Below are 17522 nucleotides of genomic sequence, written 5' to 3'. Positions count from 1 at the left end.
GGTTTAGGGTCTCACGTTCTGCCTGTATATTTGGTTCAGGCAAAGCAAACTGGGGTGTGTGGGGGTCAGGAGAGCTACATACCCCAGGGGCCAAGGATGGGGGTTAGTAGTTCCTGCCCTTCCGTGAATCATTGTGTGACCTGAGTAAACCTGCATCAGCTCTCTGTCACTAGAACAAAACACCCAAAGAGAAAGGTTTGTTTGGGCTCACAGTTCTGGAGGCTCCAGTCTATACCCAGTGGCTTCACTATTTTGGGCCTCTGTTGAGGATGATGCATCATGGTGGACAGAGCATGGTAGAGTCAACTGCTCTTCTGATCCAGGAAGCAAAGAAAGAAAAGGGCTGGGGATGTAGCTCAGCTGGTAGAGTGCTTGCCTAACATGCATGAAGATTCAGTATGATGGTGCACACCTGTAATCCCAGCTCTTGGGAGGTAGAGGCAGAAGGATAAAAATTTCAAGGTCATCCTCAGCTACATAGCAAGTTCAAGGCCAGCATAAGCTATATATGGGAAACTGTCTAAAAAACAAAAGAATCAAATTGATATTGGGGGCTAGAGAGATGCCTCAGTGATTGAGTGGTTGTTGCTCTATCATGAGGACCAGAGTTTGATTTCTGGCACCCATGTTGAGCAGCTCACAAATGCCTGTAACTTGAGCTCCAGAGGATCCAAAGCCCTCTCTGGTCTTCCTAGACATGTGTATACATGTGATATATACACACCACACAGAGAGACTCATAATTGAAAATAAAGTTTTTTTTAAATCTACAATTCCACTGTTAGGAGTAGAATGCACACATAGGTATGGGATTACACATCAACGTTCACAAAGCATTGTGGAAAATTAAAATGTCTCCACAGGGGCTGTTGAGCATTTCTGGAGCAGCCACTCAGTAAAGGTAGGGAGTCATGAAAATGACTGAGGCAGCAAGGTTTTGCTGCTATCCAAGATCTCGCGAATATAACATGGAAACAAGCCATCAAACATTATCATCATATCCCTCTCCGCTGATGTGAGGAATCAAACAGAATGAACTGTATGTCTATGTACTGTCTCATCATATCTGCCTGTATATTTGGTTCGGGGTCCTTGGCCCCTGGGGTATGTAGCTCCCCTGATATGATGAGACCTCAAAAATCTGAGGAAGGACACAAATAGCTATCAGAGTTGCCTGGGGAAGGAACAGGAGAGCGTGTAGGCCTTACCCTGTGTATGCTATATATATCAGAAATTGTTGCCATTTCTTTATGATGTAAGGATATTTGTGTATCTTTTTGTATGATTTTTGTTTTTTTTTCGTTGTTTGGATGGCTTTTTTGAGACAGTCTAGCTATGTAGTACTGGCTGGGCCTGGAACTTACTATGTAGATCAGGCTGGCCTTGAACTCACAGAGCTCTGTCTGTCTCTGCCTCTTGAGTTCTGGGATAAAGGCAGTCGCCACCATGCCTGGCTATTTGGGATTGTCGTGGCCAGGTCTCACTATGTATCCCAGACGACCCTTCAATCATCCTGCCTCAGTTTCCCAAGTGCTAGGATTACAGGCTTATGTCACCAAGCTCAGCCTCAATATGGCTTCATATTACTCTTCCTTGAGGAATGAATTCTAGTCTTAACTGCCTGTGTCTTTTGGCCTTTCTGGGCCTCAGTTTTTTCATTTAGTGGAAGGATGGGACTAGCTTTCCTCTTCTGAGGTCACCACTTTAGAGATAAGAACCAATCCATGTCAGTAAACAGAAGTCATCAACACACTAACCATTGCTGGAGGTAGTCCTGGTTGACCTGTGAAAATACCATCACAGGTCTTACCCTCTCCCTAGGCCAAGCTAACTTTGATGTGAGCTATTTTCTTCAGGACTCCCCTCTTTCTCCAGCACAGTGGTCCCTCTGGTGCAAAGCATTAATACTAATCTAATCACTCAGGAGAGCCAGTTTTGAAGATCCACACCACACCTAAGGAAGCTAAGGCTTACAAATTTTTGATCCCTGGTTATTACTTCACTGAACTTCTGTGACCACCTCAGGCCAACCATAGCCAAGACAGCTCCAACCAACATCAACCTCCAGGTCTCCGTGGAGAAGCAGGATCCTTTCATACAAGATGGTGCCTCTTCACAAAGGAGGCTCTCTAGCTTTGAAACTTGTCAAGCTAGGGCCCCATACCTCCTCCCTGGGCTGCTCCCTGCTCAGGGACAATCCATCCAGCTTTACACCTCCCTGCAGAGGCAAGGGCAATAAACCCATTCATTCATTCATTCATTCATTCCTTTATTCCTTAAATAACATTGTCCTGTGCAAAACCACAAAGATGCAGTAGTGAATAAAAACAGACAAGATTAGAGTCTGTCCAGTGGAGAGACCAAACTCCTATTATACAGTATCCTAAATAATAATGAAGTAAGTCCCTGATGAATGTTCTGGAAGACAGAGTCCAGAGAAGACCCTGAGGAAAGCTAAGGCGTTCTCTACACCCTGAGGCTCATCTCCTCTCCCCACCCTTCACAAACTGGAGTCTGAAGCCTTGGCAGCAGTCTTTGGCAACAGGTTCCCCATGAGGATGTGGGGAGAAAATGCCAGAAATCCTCAGGAGGTGAGCTCAGCGCAGGAAGAACCTCTTCCAGACCCATCGTCATCACCCTCCTCTTCATGGGCGCCAGCCTCCAACCATCCAAAGCCACTTCTCAAACCAACGTCTCCTCCCAAGTCTGCACCCTGCAGGCCTCCTGGGCCATGAGGCTGCTGCTGAGAGGAATGGGGATCGTTCAGTCTGGAATTGATGCCAGGATCAGAGTCTGGACTGAAATAGGAATTTGCGCGCGCACACACACACACACACACACACACACACTTCACACAGGTCTGTTCAGAGTGGGTAGAGTGTCAATTCATTCCAGATTTACTGGAACAGCATCAATTTCAATATTTGGATCACAAACCATTGAAATGTCCTGAAAATTCCAATACTATTACTTCTTGCAGCATTCCTTCAGTCTTGTTCCAAGAACAAGATCTGAGAACTCTGAGGGAGTAGAGCTGTATATACACTTCAGTGGGATTTAAAAACAACAGACTAGGAAACCAGGGGGAAGTGGGAGCAAGTTGACAAGGGAAAGTGAGAGATGCATCACTCCAGGGGCTGGGGAGATGACAGTATCGGTAAGAAAGCAGAAGCATGAGGAGCTAAGTTCAAATCCCTGGTGGCCACTTAAAAAGCTGAGGGTAGCCTGTGACCTCAGCACTATGGGGAGCTGAGACAGGGGGATCACTGGATCTTGCTGGCTGCCAGTCTAGCTCCAGGTTCAGTGGGAGACCCTGTCTCAAGGAAATAGGTAGAAAGTGATAGAACAGGACACCTGATGTCCTCCTCTGGCCTCCTCATGGATGCACCTGTACACACATGTGCATACACCACACACACATGCACACATAATTAATAACAATAATAATAATTAATAATAGGAATTTATTGATCCTGCCCGGTGTGCATCACTGCAGCCTCTTGTGCAAATTTCCACACAGCCTGACCTAAGAGGGAAGTGGGATGCCATGAATGCCCACTTCCTCCAAAAGTCCTTAGAAAAGACATGTGCTGTGATATAAGGTTAGAGGGAAATAAGTTTAGGGTCCACATTTTTACAATGGTTTTAGCCACACATGTGAGCACATTTCTGAAACCTCCTAGAGCAGTGCACCTAAAGTTTCTGCGTTTTACTCTCAGCAAATGTCAGCTGAAAAAGAAAAAGGGAAACAGTTAAGTATCACTCATGATACTCCTACTGAAGTGCTTAGAGGTGAAGCAAATTGATGTTCATGGCTGGGTCTGAAATGCATTCAAAAAGGAAGGATTTCTATGGAGAGAGAGGGTCAGAGGGATTTAGCCATATGGGATCAAGTAAGTCCAGTTCAGTTTAGACGCCCAGTGCTGGGGATCAAATTCAGGACCTTTTGGTGGCAATCCCTTTACTGACTGGGCTATCTCCCCAGCCCTTATTTCTCTCTCTCTCTCTCTCTCTCTCTCTCTCTCTCTCTCTCTCTTTCCTTTGGTCTTTTTGAGACAGGGTCTCCCTGTAACCCACCTGGCCTGGAACTCACTATGTAGACCAAGCTGACCTTGAACTCACAGAGATCCACCTGCCTCTGCCTCCCAAGTGCTGGGATTAAAGGCATGTGCCACCATGCCTAGCTATATTTTCTTTCTCTTTTGAGACAAGTTCTCACTATGTGGCTCAGCCTGGCTTAGAACTTGTGATCCTCCAGTCTCAGCCTCCTGAGTACTAGGATTACAGACATGAACCATGCCCAGCTCAAGAGTTTTTCATAATAAACCATCAAGGGTTCTGAGAGATGAAATGCTCTTGGAGAACTCCCATCCACCCCCAGCATACTGCCGAGCTGTATGCATAGAGCCAGGGCTAACAGCTGGCCTCAAAGTTGGCTTCTAAGATTGTGATAAATACTTTGGAGTTTTCCTCCACAATTCCTGACTCCTGCCCCACCCCATACACATACAATCCATAAAGACTGCACTCTCTCTCCCCAGACAGGTCATATAAACTCTAATTTTGCCTTGTCTTTCTGTCTTGGATTTTCCCTGAAGAAATCCTCTGACATACTCTCTTAGTCACTTTTCTCATTGCTGTGACAAAATACCTGATGGAAGCAACAGGAAGGAAGGAAGGAAGGAAGGAAGGAAGGAAGGAAGGACTGGGAGAGAAGGAAAACTTGGGGTCTCTGGTTATATGTCACTGGTGGTGATGCCGAGGATGGAATTTACTGGGAGGACGGGAGGGAGGGAGGCAGGCTTGGTTTATTTGGGCTCATGGTTTGAGGGTACAATCCATCATGGCAGAGAAGGCACAGAAAAAAGAGGAGGCAGCTGGTCATGTTGTGTCCACAAGTCAGGAAGGAGAGAGAGACAGAGAGAGAGAGAGAGAGAGAGATAGAGAGAGAGAGAGAGAGAGAGAGAGAGAAACGAGCTCAGCTCATTTTCTCCTTTTTATTTGGTCCAGGCTCCGGTCTGCTTCCGCATCCACTGGGATGGTCCTGCCCAAGGTTAGAGTGGGTCCTCCCAGTTCAATTAACCCAATCTAGAAACTCCCTCACAGACATGCCCAGAGGCTTGCCTCCTAGGTGATTCTGGACCCTGTCAAGTCGACATTATTAACCACCACACCTACCTTGTCCAATAGTAGGTCATAAGACCTTACACTTTCCAGAGGGTTCCATCTCATACTTGGGAGGGAAGAGTGCTGCTCCTGACAAGAATAGGGACAGACAGTCCTTCAGGGCTTCCCACTGGGTCTATTAATTAGCACCCTCTTGTCCAACTGCCTTTCCCCATATTTGTCCTTTCTTTAGTCATGCCTGTGTAAGGACAGGCCTGGGGCCTCCAGAGAACCTCATACATGGAGGTTCCTGGGGGTGCACCCTGTACCTTTCTCCCACACCTTGAGCTAAAATCCTTTTTTTTTTTTTTTTTTTTTCTTTTTGAGGCAGGATTTCCCTGTAGCTACAGCTGGCCTGGATTCTCTATGGAGACCAGGCTGGCCTTGAACTCACAGAGATCCACCTCTGCCTCCCAGATGCCGGGATTAAAGGCTTGCACCCCCATGCCCAGCTTTTTTTTTTTTTTTTTTTGGTCTTTTTGAGACAGGGTCTCCCTGTAGCCCCAGCTGACCTGACCTGGAACTCACTAAGTAGACCAGGCTGGCCTTGAACTCAGAAATCCGCCTGCCTCTGCCTCCTGAGTCCTAGGACTAAAGGTGTGTGCCATCATGCCCGGCCTGGACTAAAATCCTTTACAAGTTGTCAAACCTGTTGCCCTGTGTTACGTGAGTAGAATTCAAAAGAGGATTGTGGGAAGCCTAGTTTCTATCTAGTCGGTCAAAAGCACAGGTAGGGATCCCTATACTGTAGTGGACATCTAAAGGGACAGGGCTCAGTGATTAAGAGCATTGGCTGCTCTTGCAGAGGACCTGGGTTCCATTCCCAGCACCCACATGTCTACTCACAATAGTCCATAACTCTAGTTCCAGCAGGTCCAATGCCCTCTTCTGGCCTCTGTAGGTATTGTATGCACATGGTGTACTTAATACATTCAGGCAAAACACTCATATACATTAGATAGAAGATAGACAGACAGACAGACAGAAAGACAGACAGACAGACAGATAGATAGATAAATAGATGATGGATGGATATGACAGACAGACAGACAGACAGACAGACAGATGATAGAGAGAGAGATGCAAGAGTCCCAGCTCTGGGGAGGCAGAGATAGGAGGATCACAGGTTCAAGGCCAGCCTGAGTTACATAGCAAGATCCTGTCTCAAAAATAAAGATGAAACAAGTGAAGGGAGGGAAGCCTTGGGGAGAGTGAGACCTCAGTGTGTGAGGGGGTGGGGGACTGGGGGAGTGAGTGGGGGTGTCTGACCCTGTCTGACCTGTGGATGTGGAATTGGATCAGAAGTCATTGACTGGTGCCCACAGTAGAATCAATGGCTTCCTCACTGCTGGGGAGAAATCCAGGAGGCGGTGACAGAAGTCTCCTGTGCAGATTGTGATACCGCACAGAAGAGAACAGCCTCCCCCTGTCCCCCATCACTGCTTACTGCCGAGCCCCATGCTCTTACAGGTGGGAACCCAGGTTCCAGAGGGCAGAGCCTGGCTCCCTACAGAGCCCACAGTCCCTAGAGTGCTGTGCCTTGCCCAGAGTTCCATGAAAAGTGACACAGCTATATTTTTTGGCCTAGATAATATGATGCTATTGGTGACAGGGTCCCTTCTGGAGACATTTTTCTCTGCTGGGCACTAGATTAAGCACTTACAGCTGTCATGCCATTCAATGTTCAAGTGACCCCACAAAGCAGGTGTATTGTTTAGTGTATTGTCCTTAGACTGGAAAACCTAAGTAGAAGGTGAGTGGCCAGAATGTAGCCCCTGACTAGTAAACCACTGAGCAGGGGATCCAAGGGCTGACTCAGGGGCCCGTGGTCCTCACCCACCCTCCTCTTTTCCACAGCCCTCTGCACTGTCCTCTGCCCTCCAAACCTCCAAACCAACTCCACACCCACAGCTTCTACATCGGGCTCTGTCCCCATACTGACTCCCTGGAGCCACTCACACACACAGGTGCTGTGACCTCCTAACAGACTGGGCCAACCCTACTCATCCCTGCCAAGCTCCCCTGCTATCTGTTCTGACCACCTTCCTGTCACCACAAAACTAACATGCCTGAAAACAATCTGTCACCTCTTTATTATTTTTTTACATTTATTTAGTGGGGGTTGGGGGTAAGTGCATGACACAGTGTATGTGTGTAGTTCACCAGACAACTTGCAGAAGTCAGTTCTCTCCTTCCACCATGTAGGTTCCAGGAATCCAATTCAGGTCATCAGACTTGGCAGCAAGCACCCTTACCTGCTGAACCATTGCACTTTTTACAGGAATACCAGAGCTAAGGAAAACAGGTGGCTGGTAGCCAGCCTCTTTCCTTCCTTCTTTCCTACTTTCCTTCCTTCCTTCCTTCTTTCCTACCTTCCTTCTTTCCTTCTTTCCTATCTTGTTTCCTTCCTTTCTCTTGTTTCTTTCTTTTTTATTCATTCATTAGAGATAGAGGTCTTAGTATGTGGCCCAAACTGGCATTTAAACTCCTAGACTCAAGTGATTCTCAATTTCACGAACAGTTGAGGGTACAGGTATGAGCCAGATGCATCCAGAGAAGCTCCTTCCATGTATTTATTTATTTATTTATTTATTTATTTATTTACTTATTTATTATAAAGCCACCTTCTTTTTTACAGAGGAGGAAATGAAAGCCCAGAGAGGGGCAATAGCTGGCTCAACATTACCCAACATGCCACCACCGAACCTTGGCTCTACTCAGGATTCTGACCCTAGGGTTGTCCCCTTATCTCAGGACTGGGGGGTACAGCTGAGTTGGCCTACAGGGCTGGTGGCATAGGGAGTAAGGGAGTGGGTAATCAGGCATAGTTGGGAGTAGGAGGGGCTTGAGCATTTCCTAAAGTGCTCTAGAGAAACACTAGCTTTCAGGGCCAGGGAAGAGAACCACCAGGTCCGTAATGTTGGTCAGGAGGGTCCTGAGAAAACCACTCTATTGTGGGACCAGAGCACCGAAGCCTAGCCAGAGTTACCATTGAGCTAGCTGTTCCATGCGCCAGAATGCAGCAAAGCAGGCCAACCTTCCCATGCTGGACAACATCTGCCGAGACAGGCAGAACCCCCAATTAGAGCCAGAATAGAGGGCATACAAACACAGAACTTGCCCAGAGTCCAATCTTGTTTGTGCCTCATGTTGTCTGGCCTCTAGTCACCCAGCACACTTTAACAGTAGGTGATGCTCTGCCTCAGGCATGTGTTATCTCTACTGCAGACTTACAGCCACATAAAACATGAGCTTGAGGGAAGGGGCATGGAACTTTTCTCCGGTACAGCTGCCTATGAGTGGCCTATGTGCCTATAAGTAACCCTAATAAACTTGTTCATTTCACATAACTGGACTCACAGTTTTATTTATTTATTTATTTATTTATTTATTTATTTATTTATGGGGGTGGGGTGTGAAGGTCAGAAGACTTTCTGAAATTGGTTCTCTCTTTCCACAATGTGAGACTGAGGAATCGAATTCAGGCTTGGTGGCAAGCACCTTTCTCCCCTCAGCCATCTCCCTGGCCCTGTGTGTAACCTCTTTATTTGGGGGAAAATAAACTTCCTCCCTGGGGAAATTGAACAGACTTTTAATGGGAAGAGGAACAAAGGAGTCCAGTGAGCCCTTAAGTCCATCTTCAGGGTCCCAATATGATGTTTAGATTTAGGCAGAGGACCAGAATTATGTAGCTAAGCAGTCCTGGTCAAGATGTGGTCCCATCCATCCCTGACTGATCATGTCTGGGCTCCAGGCTCTCTTGCAAGGTGTTCTGATCATTTGTCAGAACTGTGTGAAATCTCTTCCTTGGAGACAAACTCCCCCTCTAGCTAGTACCAGGCTTCATTCAGCCTTTTCCTTCTCCGAGCATGAGATCCCTGGGGACCATTGTTGCAATAGTCTGATCACCAAAACAAGGGGCACAAATGTCTCTTTTTAGAATACTTTTATTCCCACCAGAATGGTTACAATTCCCACATGTCCTATCTGTGGCGACCCACAGTGCCACCCAGGACTGGGAATCACTTTTACTCAGTCCACCATCAAAATCACAGAGTTCAGGCCAAGTCTAGGTCTTAAGGGGGCTGTTAGTGGGGACCCCCAACTCCACAGCCCCTTGCTAGTGGGAAAAACGAAGAAGTTGGGGTTATTGGAGCAAGAGCCTCACTCGCTCTCTTAACACACCTTGTCAGTCAGCCCAGGCCTGGCCATCGGGAACTTGGACCCCTGCCCTAAGGAAGGATCCTACCTGCTCAGACCTCAGGCAGGGGTCAGGTAGCCCCTGCTGTGTGTTATTGTGTGGAGCAGGGAACAGGAAGGAGCTCTGAGAGTCTCTCCCCTTCCAGCCAAAGCTGGGTCTGGAACCTGTGGAAGGAAAGCCAGGCCTCTCCACAGACCCGAGGCAGACCCTCCATGCTGGGATCAGGCCCAGACTCCTGGGATGGACATTTTTCAGATATGACATCAGTTCTTAAAGTGTTATGTTTCCTGCCACTGTCAGCCCAGAACACAGCATACCTAGAATCAACTGGTCAACAAGGTGGTTCCATAGTAAATAGCTCATGTATGCTTTAGATACCAGGGGAGATGCCCAGCAACCCTCTCAGCTCTGCACATGACTTCTCCTGGCACTGCAGTACAGATGGAAGGGGAGGGAACGTCCCACCAGGTCCCCAAACACACCTGGGGAAGATGTTTATATTGTCCCTTCTATCTGTGGCCATGCCCTACCTGTCCTGCACCGTTTGGCAAGTATCCCCACATCCTTCAAGAGCCCTTTCCAACATCCCTCCCCTGTGAGGCAACTCTCCTTCCCATTCATCATCGTATGCAATGTTTAGAACCCCTCCCCAGCCTCCTGGTCCCCTCACACTCCAGCTGCTGGTAGGCTTGTGGAGAAGAACATGGGGGACCCAAGGGTAAAAAGAATGGAGGAGAAGTATTATGATGGTTAGTGCTCATGGTCAACTCAACACCATCTAGAATCACATGGGAAAAGGGCCTCTGAGAATGACTGAAGGATTATCTTAATTACATTAACTGATGTAAGACCTGCCCACTGTGGGATGCTAGAAACCAAACTTAGGTACCTGCAGGAACAGCAGAGCTCTTAACTGCTAAGCCAGATACCTCCCAGCCTGGTTTTAGTAATTAACAAAAAGTCTTGCTAGGCATGGTGGTGCATACTTTTAATCTTTCTAAATCCCATCAAGTTGACAAGCAAGGTTAATCAACACAAAGGAGTAGCCATTTTTACGGCCCCACACCATTGACTGCCCACTGTGCTGGCCCTATGGATACTGGGTGAAGGGGCAGGCATGCCTCTGTCTCCCAAGGGGAGGAAGTCTCTGGAAGGGGGCTATGACACATCAACAGCTGACATGCAAGGGCAGGGCTGGAGAGTCTAGAGCTAGTCTGGTCTAGAAGGACTTCCTAGAGGAGGTGGTGCTGCTGGTGGAATGCCTAGAGCATTAACCAGCGACAAAGGAGTAAGGCCTGTGGCTTGAGAAAGACACATGCAGTAGAGGCAGGAAGGCCAGAGACTGGGGGCTGGAGGGAAGACTATGACTGAGGAGGCCTTTCTGATGGAGACTCACTGCCAGGAAGGATACCTCTGGATGAGAGCAGGCGGTGGGAGCCTCAGCCCACGTGTTCTCATAGGCCTGCACTACCGAATGAGAAAGCTGAAGAAACCTGAGAGATCCAAAGAGATGTAGGTTTAGGTGGAAAACTCAAGCATCACTTTCTTCAGGGATTTTCTACAGCAAGAGGAGTACACACTACAACATGTCAGCACAGCTGGTTCCCAGTCCGCCACCCCCACCTAGAGATACCCAGGACTGTGCTGGAGATGGTACTCCTGGACTGGAAGTAGTTAAGAGGACTAGGTCCCCTCCCCCCCTTCCCTGGAATGGTGCCATCTGGATGCCCAGGGCCCAGGGCCAACACACTGCTGACTCAGGCCCCTCTGGCCAGCTCAGTGCTCCTGCCTGTCCCCTCCCTGTGGAACTATTGAAGCTCTTTGTTGGGATCAGACCACAGACCACACACCCCCACCAGAGTCTTCCATGTTTATAGGCTCTGCTCTGGGGAGTGCAGGCCCCAGGGGTCATTCAGAGGGAGCTGAGGCTGCCAGTATCCACCCTGAGAGTGAGTTGGACTATCTTGGGTAAGCTGGTTGGGCTGGATCAGGCAGGGAGTTCCAGTGAGAATGGGCTCTGCAACAACGGAGAATGGAGAGCCCCACCTAGGGAAGGAACCTGATACAGACTGCACAGTGAGCCGGTGGGAGGGCTGAAGGGACTCTGTTGTTCAGGCTCCCCCAGCAGACTGGAGCTTCCTCAGGCAGAGACAAGATCCCAACTAGCTATGACCTATTTGAGGGGTGTGGTCCACATCCCATCACACCACAGTTGGGAAGAGGGGCTGGTTTGGAGTCTGGCCCATCAGCCCAGCTTCATTTCCTGCCCATTGTTTAACACAGGCTCCCCCTCTCCTGCTGTGAGACCAGATAAATCACTCCGGGCCCCTCTTCCTCCCTTCCTGGCCTGTGTCCCCATGCTTGGACAGTGATCCTTCTCAGGCATGGGGGAGTGTTGAGGGTCATGAAGTCGGTGTGGGTCTTTGTCTTGGGTGGGTTCTGCTGGGGCCCAGGCTGGGAGCTGCTGGGAGAGGTTCCTCCGAAGAGGCCTCCTACTATGGAACTTTCCCACCTGGTAGGTCCATTCCTCTGCTATTCCAGTTCTGACTGCCCATCTGTTTGTCTGTCTCTTTTGGTTTGCCTGACCTTGGCTGGCCTGCCAGGGAGTTGTATGTTCTGACTTCCTGTCTGGTAAGTTGGGGGGCATACCCCAATGTGGATGTACTAAAATAAAACTTCCTGATAGATATGTATGTGTCTTTGTGTGTCTGTATGTCTGTGTGCCTGTATGCATGTTTCTGTGTGCGTGTGTGTATCTGTGTGTGCCTCTGTGTGTTGTGTGTGTGTGCATGTCTGTGTGGTGCCAAGGATTGAACCTACCACCTTGTCCGTACTAGACAAGCACTTTGCTACTGAGCTATTGAGCTATGTCCCTAACCCAAAGATTTATTTTTTAAAATTTATTATTATTTTATTATTTTTATTTTATGTATACGAGTGTATTGCCTGCATGTATGTGAGTGCACCCATGCGTGCAATGCCACGGAGGTCAAAAGAAGGCTTCAGATTCCCTTGGAACTGGAGTTAAAGACGGTTCGTAGCTGCCATGTGGGTGCTGGGACTCGAACCCGGGTCCTCTGCAAGAACAATCAGTGCTCTTAACCGCTGAGCCATCTCTCCAGCCCCATAAATTTTTAAATAATATTTTATTTATTATTTTTATTTTATGTGGATGAGTGTATTGCCTGCATGTATGTAAGTGCACCTGTGTCATGCAGTTCCTATGGGGGCAGAAGAGGGCACTGGATTCTCCTGGAGCTGGAGTAATGGACAATTGTTGACCACCATGTGGGTGCTAGGAACTAAACCCAGGTCCTCTGTGAGAGTAGCCAGTGCTCTTAACCACTTAGCCATCTCTCCAGTCCCCCAGAGACTTTTAACAAGTCTATTATCACTATATAATATAATAGTTAAGGAGATGTCTTAGCAGTTAAGAACTCTACTGTTCTTGAAGCATTCAGTTACCAGGATCAACATCAGCAGCTCACATCCACCTTGTTGCTTCAGCTCTAGGGGATCTGACATCCTCTTCTAGCCTCCACAGGTACCTGCACTCACACATGCGTGAATCCCCACACACACACCACAAATATATACATAAATAAAGATTTAAAACTAAGGCCAGGCAAGCTGGGGATAGTGGCACAAGCCTAAATTCCAGCACTTAGGAGGCAGAGGCCAGCATGGTCTATATAGTGATTTCCAGGAGAGCTATATAGTGAAACCCTGCCTAAAAAAATTAAAATAAAAACATAAAAGTTACTAAAATCTGCACAGACAATTGATGCTAATCAGATCTAAAACTATACACAAAATATTTTTTAATTATCTTATCTTCCCCTTCCTGCCCACCACATTAGGGAGCCAGGGCAGCTTGTGGGTGGATACTCTGAGCCCAGGAAGCATAGTTGAGTTCCAGCTCTGGGTAAAGGCGGGGTGGCCCAGGGACCAGTGTGGGGTCTCTCTCTGCAGGATTCTCCTGGGATGCGGGCAGTTCTGCCTACCAGACAGAGGGTACCTGGGACCAGGACGGGAAAGGGCCCAGCATCTGGAGTGCCTTCACGCATGCCAGGAAGGGGAAGGTGGTCGGGGATGACACAGCAGATACAACCTGTGATAGCTACTATAAGGTCCAGGTGAGGGAAGGGGAGTTGCGTGTGCCACCTGCCCAATAAGTGGGGATGACAGTGTCAACCCAGCACAGCAAAAGAGGGTGGAATAGCGGTGGCTGGAGTTATGGGTGTCACGATGCAGGAGGAAAGCAAGAAAGCCAGGTCTCACCTTAGTCTAAGCAATGAGGGTTGGGGAGTTGAAGAGCTGGTATCTTGGCCTGCAGAGCCCCTAGGTCACAGTAGCTGAGCCCTTTGGAGGCCATGGAACAGTATACCCTTGACAGCCCCTTCTCTCAGTCAAATTTATGAGAAACCTTACATGAACCTCTCAAAGGTCCCCCAACTTTTTGTCTGTGTACACATTACCAATGAGGAGAGGGAACAAGTGATATAGCCCTTATTGTGTAGAGGACACCCACTCAGAACTACTTACAGGAGTGAGGCTATGGGGTCCCAAACCCTGCTTCCCCCTCCCCACCCCATGGCCCCAGGTGGCCCAGCCTTGCCTCCCTACCCTGTCTTCACAGGAGGACATCAACCTACTGAGGGAGCTACAAGTCAGCCACTACCGGTTCTCCCTGTCCTGGCCACGGCTCCTGCCCACCAGCATCCGAGGTGAGCTACAACAGTCCCTCTCTAGGCACTACAGGGACTGGAGTCAGGGACAGCGACCAGCCCAGGAGCATAGATTTGGCAGGTAACAGGGCTCCCAAGCATACCAACAGCACTCCTCTGAGGTTCAGGACATCGTGGGCTGAAAAAAGCAATGGATCACCAAGCATGATTAGTGCACGCCTTTAATCCCAGCACTTGGGAGGCAGAGGCAGGCAGATCTCTGGGTTTGAGGCCAGCCTGGTCTACACAGCGTGTTCCAGGTCAGCTGCAGTTATAGGGAGACCTGGTCTCAAAACTAAACAAAATAAAAAAAGCAATGGGCCTCAAGATTGCTGCACCTCAGCTGGCAAGGCCAAGGTCCTTTCCCCCAGAGTCTTCCTCTGTTTCTACAGCTGAGCAGGTGAACGAGAAGGGAGTCAAATTCTACAGTGACTTCATCGACAGCCTGCTGAAGAGTAACACCACCCCCACTGTGACCTTGTACCACTGGGATCTGCCACAGGTGCGAGCCAGGCAGGTTCAGAGGACCTGGGCTCAGTGGGAAGGAACCTGGCATGAGAACCTGGGGTGACCAAGGAAGGGGTAGAATCTGGGGTCTGGGTTCTAGACAAAAGGATTGGGGAGTAATTTGCTGTCTTACCTGTGTGTGCTGTTGTGACAGAATACTACAGACTGGGGGACTTATAAACAACAGAAATTTATTTCTACCAGTCCTGAGAAGTTCAAAGTCAAGGTGCCAAAAGATTTCAAGGTGGTGCCCTGAATACTATGCCCTCACATGGCTGAGGAGGAAAGGGTTAAGGGATGAACTTCCATTAAATACTTTTATAAGGGCACCTAATCCATTCATGAGGAGGGTTCAGGACCTAGTCACCTCCCAGAACGCACCTCTTACCACTCTGACCTGGAGACTAAATTTCAACCTGAATTCGAGGGAAAAAAAACATTCATCGGACTGGGAGGATGGATCAGCTGGTAAAATGTTGGTTGTGCGAGCATAAGGACCCAAGTTCTGTCCTGGCACCCATGTAAAAAGCCAGGCATGGGGAACATGGTGGTATGTATTTATAATCCTAGCCCTGGGAGGTGGAGACTGAAGGATCCCTGGAGCTTGCTGGCTCCAAAGTTAGGTAAGAGACCTTGTCTCATAAAATAAAGTGGAGGGATCAAGGTCAGACATGGTAGCATGTGTCTTTAATCTCAGCACTCTGGAAGCAGAGGCAGGTGAATCTCTTTGAGTTCAAGGCTAGCCTGGTCTACATAGTGAGTATTGGGCCAGCCATGGCTACATAATGAGATCCTATCTCAATAACACTCACCTCCCCCCCAAAAAAAGAAAAGAAAGTTGAGAGGCCAGAGAGATTTTCTCAGCAGTTAAGAGTACATGTGTCAGCTGGGCATGGTGGCACACACCTTTAATCCTAGCACTCGAGAGGCAGAGGCAGGTGATCTCTGTGAGTTCAAGACCAGTCTGGTCTACATAGTGAGTTCCAGACCAAAAAAAGAGTGCATGTGTCACTGTCCGGTTTATGTTTTCCTAAATGTCCACTCTGTCAGCCTCCTTGCAAGCAGGAGTCTTGACTTCTTCTGCTCCCCACCCTATGTGTTTCTGGCTTAAGGACTGGTTTTCCAGGGTTAGACAGCACAGTGAGTGGTTCATCATGAGGTACCCCACCTTGCGTCTTTGCTCCCATCCTCTGTGCTATAGTCACATGACCACATTTCTATCCAACACATGGCCGATCTGCTCCAGCATCTCCACAGGACACTGCCTTCTCTCTCTGTTGGCAGCTGCTCCAGGTCACATACAGACTCACTACTTCAGGGACTACACTGACCTGTGCTTTGAGATCTTTGGGGACCAGGTGAAGCACTGGCTCACGTTCAGCAATCCTCGGGTAAGCAGGGATCCCTTTCCAGGTGCCTGGCATGCTCCTCAGGCTGAGGAAGGTTTGAGACAGTAGGCGAGGATACAGGGGTGATGACTGGGGAATGAGATTTAAAGCTGGTTGGGACTGGTCCCAATAGATACTTGGCAGGAGAGGCAGCCTGCTTCACCTGGAAGATAGACTGGTGACACACCAGACCCTAAAATTCATGTTCTCTCTTTTGTTTCTACATTTGATTTATGAGGTGTTGGAATTTTGGGTGAGGTTGTTGTTTTGTTTTTGAGACAGTGTCTCCCTGTAACCCCAGCTGACCTGGAACTCACAGATTCATCACTACACGCTGCACATTATTTTAGGAATGGGAGAAATATATCCTCTATCTTTTTTTGTGAGACAGGGTCTCTCACTATGTAGCCCTGGCTGGCCTAGAACTCACTATGTATACCAAGCTGGCCTCCGACTCACAGAGATCCACCTACTTCTGAGTTCTTCTTCTTCTTCTTCTTCTTCTTCTTCTTCTTCTTCTTCTTCTTCTTCTTCTTCTTCTTAATTTGTTTATTTTTATTTTATATGTATGAGTGCTTTGCCTACATGTATGTATGAGCACCACATGTATGCAGTGCCCATAGCCTACAGAGGCCAGAAGAGGGCATCAGATGCCCTAGAAGGGAACTGAGCCTAAGTCCTCTGCAAGAGCACCCGGTGAGATGAGCTATCTTTCCAGCCCTTAACTTAAAAGTTCTTTTAACTTAAAAGTTCTTAAACTGAATAATTAAAAGGCAGAGCTCTGGAGACATCTATAATAATAAACATGGAGGGGGATGTCCAGACTTTCTTATCCAAACAGCAAAATGAACAATATACAATTCTGATATTGTCTCTGTGTTTTTCCATAGCACTAGACAATCCCAAGGTTCGTCTGTTTTTCTAGTTGGTTATTTACCAGCTAGCAAAAAAAATAAGCATAAGGGTTTGGAGATGACTTGGTTGATAAAGCACTTACCAAGCAAACCTGGGGACCCGTGTTCAATCTTCATAACCCACATAAAAAAGTTGAGCATGGCAGAGGGGGAAGGGTAGACAGAAGGATTCTTGAAGCTCACCGAATCCTTAGCCTATGAGGGCAAACATTCTCTAGGACACAGTGAGAGACCCTGTCTCAAAAAACAAGGTAGATGGGGCTGGAGAGATGGCTCAGAAGTTAAAAGCACTGGCTGCTCTTGCAGAAGACCCAGGTTCAGTCCTAGCACCTACATGGCAGCTAACAACTACCTGTAACTCTAGTTCTGGGGGATCTGACACCTTCTTCTGACTTCTGTAGGCATTGCCCAACATGGGTATACTTACATACATGCAGGCAAAACACGTGTATGCATAAAATAATCGCAGAGGCAGGCGGACCTCTGTGAGTTCAAGGCCAGCCTGGTCTACATAGTAACTTCCAGAACAGCTGGGGCTACAGGGAGGCCCTGTCTCAAAAAAAACAATAAATAAATAAATAAATAAATAAATAAATAAATAAATAAATAGTATTTAAAA

At 48.0% G+C, this 17522-nt stretch overlaps 1 protein-coding gene across 1 annotated transcript in view; it reads left to right on the top strand.

The window, feature by feature from the left end:
- Positions 1–11359: 11359 nt before the first annotated feature.
- Positions 11360–17522, top strand: part of Lctl (lactase like) — a 28136-nt gene continuing 21973 nt past the window's right edge. The window contains 7 exon segments of the mRNA XM_008836348.3: positions 11360–11790; positions 11793–11882; positions 13340–13503; positions 14007–14094; positions 14487–14648; positions 15904–15992; positions 17213–17223. Coding sequence (XP_008834570.1) covers positions 11772–11790; positions 11793–11882; positions 13340–13503; positions 14007–14094; positions 14487–14648; positions 15904–15992; positions 17213–17223 — 623 coding nt within the window. The 5' untranslated portion in view covers positions 11360–11771.

The sequence above is a fragment of the Nannospalax galili genome, unplaced genomic scaffold (genome assembly GCF_000622305.1).
Source record: "Nannospalax galili isolate Female #2095 unplaced genomic scaffold, S.galili_v1.0 scaffold54, whole genome shotgun sequence".
Taxonomy (NCBI): Eukaryota; Metazoa; Chordata; class Mammalia; order Rodentia; family Spalacidae; genus Nannospalax; species Nannospalax galili.
Note: the sequence above shows the minus strand (reverse complement) of the source record. Positions and strands in the feature narration are given on the sequence as shown.